General features: G+C 38.8%; 1 protein-coding gene across 1 annotated transcript in view; it reads left to right on the top strand.

Annotated features, from left to right (window-relative positions):
• Nucleotides 1-3,076, top strand: part of LOC106871546 (ETS-related transcription factor Elf-1) — a 94,897-nt gene that overhangs the window by 44,001 nt on the left and 47,820 nt on the right. The window contains exons 6-7 of the mRNA XM_052969109.1: nt 1,323-1,379; nt 2,021-2,216. Of these exons, the coding sequence (XP_052825069.1) occupies nt 1,323-1,379; nt 2,021-2,216 (253 nt within the window). The remainder of the gene's footprint in view (nt 1-1,322; nt 1,380-2,020; nt 2,217-3,076) is intronic.

Raw genomic sequence — 3,076 nt, 5'->3', positions numbered from 1 at the left:
TTGGTTGTTCTGAATCAGTTGCAGTCTTCAAAACAGGCAACTCACTGTGGGAACTGATCACCTGTAGCAGCAGCAGCAGCAGCAGCGGTGGTGGTGGTGGTGGTGGTGTCAATAACAAATACTTATGTGTAACAACTGCTCTTCTGTCTCGAGTGTCTCCCCCCCCCTCACACCACCACCACCACCACCGTAGAACTAATGACTTTCACCAACACCCACAATAAAAGAGCCACTGTGTTGTCACAAAGCCTGCTAGATATAGCAGCCAGATCAATCTGAAATGACACTCTACTGTCTTGGGTAAGGAAAGGACCACTGAAAAGGAGGGATGGTCATGGCTAGAAGGTCTTTCATTAAAGTTCTGCAGGATTGGGGACCACCTGACAACCTAGGGTTGAACAATATCACTTTCTTTTGTAATACCACAAAGACTGGCTTTATTGTATCTGTTTCAATCATGAGGCTGTGGCCTTGCTGGGGCACCACCTTCAAGAATTTTTCGTCGAATGAATTGATATCAATACTTATTTCTGTTAAAGTCTGGTATTATTCTATTGGTCTCTTTTGCCGAACTGCTAAGTTACAGGGGCGGTAAACACACCAACACTAGTTGTCAGGGATGGAGGGGTACAAACGCACACAACAGGCTTCTTTCAGTTTCCATCTACCAAATGCACTCGCAAGGCTTTGGTTGGCTCAAGGCTATTGCAGAAGACATTTGCTCGAAGTGCCATAAGTAGGACTGAATCCGTTAATATCAATTACATGTATATCTGTCTATATATATATATGTATATATATACATAGCCCCATATATTTTTGAGTGAACAAATATGGATCAAGGCCTGGTATTGCAACCAGATGTTCTTCCTGTCACTACACCTGTTTTCAAGTAATCACTTCTTTTATCCTACTCATCCTAAAAAGTGCAGAAGCAATGGGGCTGATGTGTTACTAGGGAATATCAACAGACGTTACCGTTTCATGTTAAATTGTAAACACACACACATGACAATAGTCATTAATGTTGGTGACATTGACACTTTGCTGTGTTACTAGGGATGCTGGGCTTGTGTTGTTATTGGAAACACATCATTTGTTATGTGTAAAACATGGTGATGGACAGTTTCTGCTGTTGATTGATGCTGATTAACAAACTGATTTTTAACTGGTGTTCAAAATGTGTGAGTCAAACCAAATGGTATTTACTATTGTGATTCAATGTTCTGTTCCATGGGAAGGAATGGCTCTCCTTATTAGCCCTTCCCCACTTCCAAAACTGTTCTGCATTTCATTTACAATCTTTTATTTCCTTCTCATAGGGCGCAAACCGAAGAGTAATGATTGTCAAATGTTCCCTACAAAAAGGAAACGAGAAGGTGAGTTGCCTGGCATTTCTGTGGTTCTTTATAGCAATATTATTATTATTATTAAGGTGATGAGCTGGCAGAATCGTTAGCATCCCAAGTGAAATATTTAGCAGTATTTTACAGTTCTATATTTAAGAGATGAGGAATTATTTACATTTGACAGATATTTGTTCTCATCTTGTTTGTTGTAAACACAATGTTTCGGCTGATATAACCTCCAGCCTTCATCAGGTGTCTTGGGGAAATTTCCAACCTGGGTTCTCATTCCTAAGGTATTTTTCGATGTTATTCAGGTCACTACACCATATGCCTGCGGGCATATGGCGTAGTGGTAAAGAGCACAGGCTACTAACCCCAAGATTCCAAGTTCGAATCCAGGCAGTGACCTGAATAATAACAACATCGAAAAATACCTGCCATTATCCTTCAAGAATACAAGTTATAGCAGTGGTTCCCAAAGTGGACAGTACTGCACCCCTGGGAGTGGTGGAAAGTTTGGGAACCACTGAGTTACAGAATGAAATAGAGAATCCTTTGTGGAATCTAGTTATCAACTGAACAAATTTCTTCCATTCTTAGAACTAGAAAAATATTCTTGACCTTAATTTGTCCGTTTCTCATTTTCTGTTTTGTTTCTATTTTCATTCCAGGAAACACCACTTACTTATGGGAATTCTTGCTAAAATTACTACAAAATGTAGAAACTTGTCCAAAATACATCAAATGGACAAACAGAGATCTTGGTATTTTCAAACTTGTTGATTCCAAGGAAGTATCTAAATTATGGGGCCATCATAAGAACAAACCAGATATGAATTATGAAACAATGGGAAGAGCTCTCAGGTAAGTTGCACTACAACCTTCATTTATTTTCTGATGTTAGGAGGGGGTCAACTAGGTTTATAAATCTATGTTGTGATATTTAGTGGTTGAAGCTATAACTGACCTGTTATAGTTGTTACTGTTTAACTGAAGTCAAACTTCAGACATTCTAGCCATGACCATCTCTTTCTTTAACATCGAATGGTGTCCTTTTTGTTTTTTTTAAAATGGAGGTGACAGGTCAACTGGGGTGGGGGAGACACCTGTTTAATATTTGGGGAAGACTTTGAAGAAAGGGTGTGCGAAGCAATGGAACTTTGGAGCAAGGGCAGTGGGATTTTGGTGGGGTGGCGGAAGGACAATGGATAACCTGTAAAATGTTGGGATTTAAAAAAATTATTTCTGGCAACTTTGAAATCTAGAATTGATTAAAGGTTTAAAATGAAAACATCGAGTTAAATTGATCTGGAGGTAACTTTAGATCCTTTATCAGAATATACAGGTTACTTGTGGTCACATTATAGAATAAAATGGTCAGTTACAATTGTACCAGATAACAACAGAATGGTCATTTAGAACTGTTTTATAGAAGGGAAAGGTTGATTAGAACTGTACTTTGCTGTATTACAGAATAATAAGAACTATACCACAATATGAGAGTATCCCCACCCCAGGGCTTTCCCTCACACTAGAAGACACCCCCACCCCCACAAGATACTATGCTATCTGAAGATTTATTTCTAAATTGAATTAAATCTAAAAGTTTAAATTCAAAGATTCACATACCCCCCCCCTCGAAATGAGACGAGTTTTAATTGTTGGCCACCATTAATATTGTTGAAATAATTCTAACGATGGCTTCTGTTTCTGTTGCAGGTATTACT

Source organism: Octopus bimaculoides, chromosome 7 (assembly GCF_001194135.2).
Source record: "Octopus bimaculoides isolate UCB-OBI-ISO-001 chromosome 7, ASM119413v2, whole genome shotgun sequence".
Classification (NCBI taxonomy): Eukaryota; Metazoa; Mollusca; class Cephalopoda; order Octopoda; family Octopodidae; genus Octopus; species Octopus bimaculoides.
Note: the sequence above shows the minus strand (reverse complement) of the source record. Positions and strands in the feature narration are given on the sequence as shown.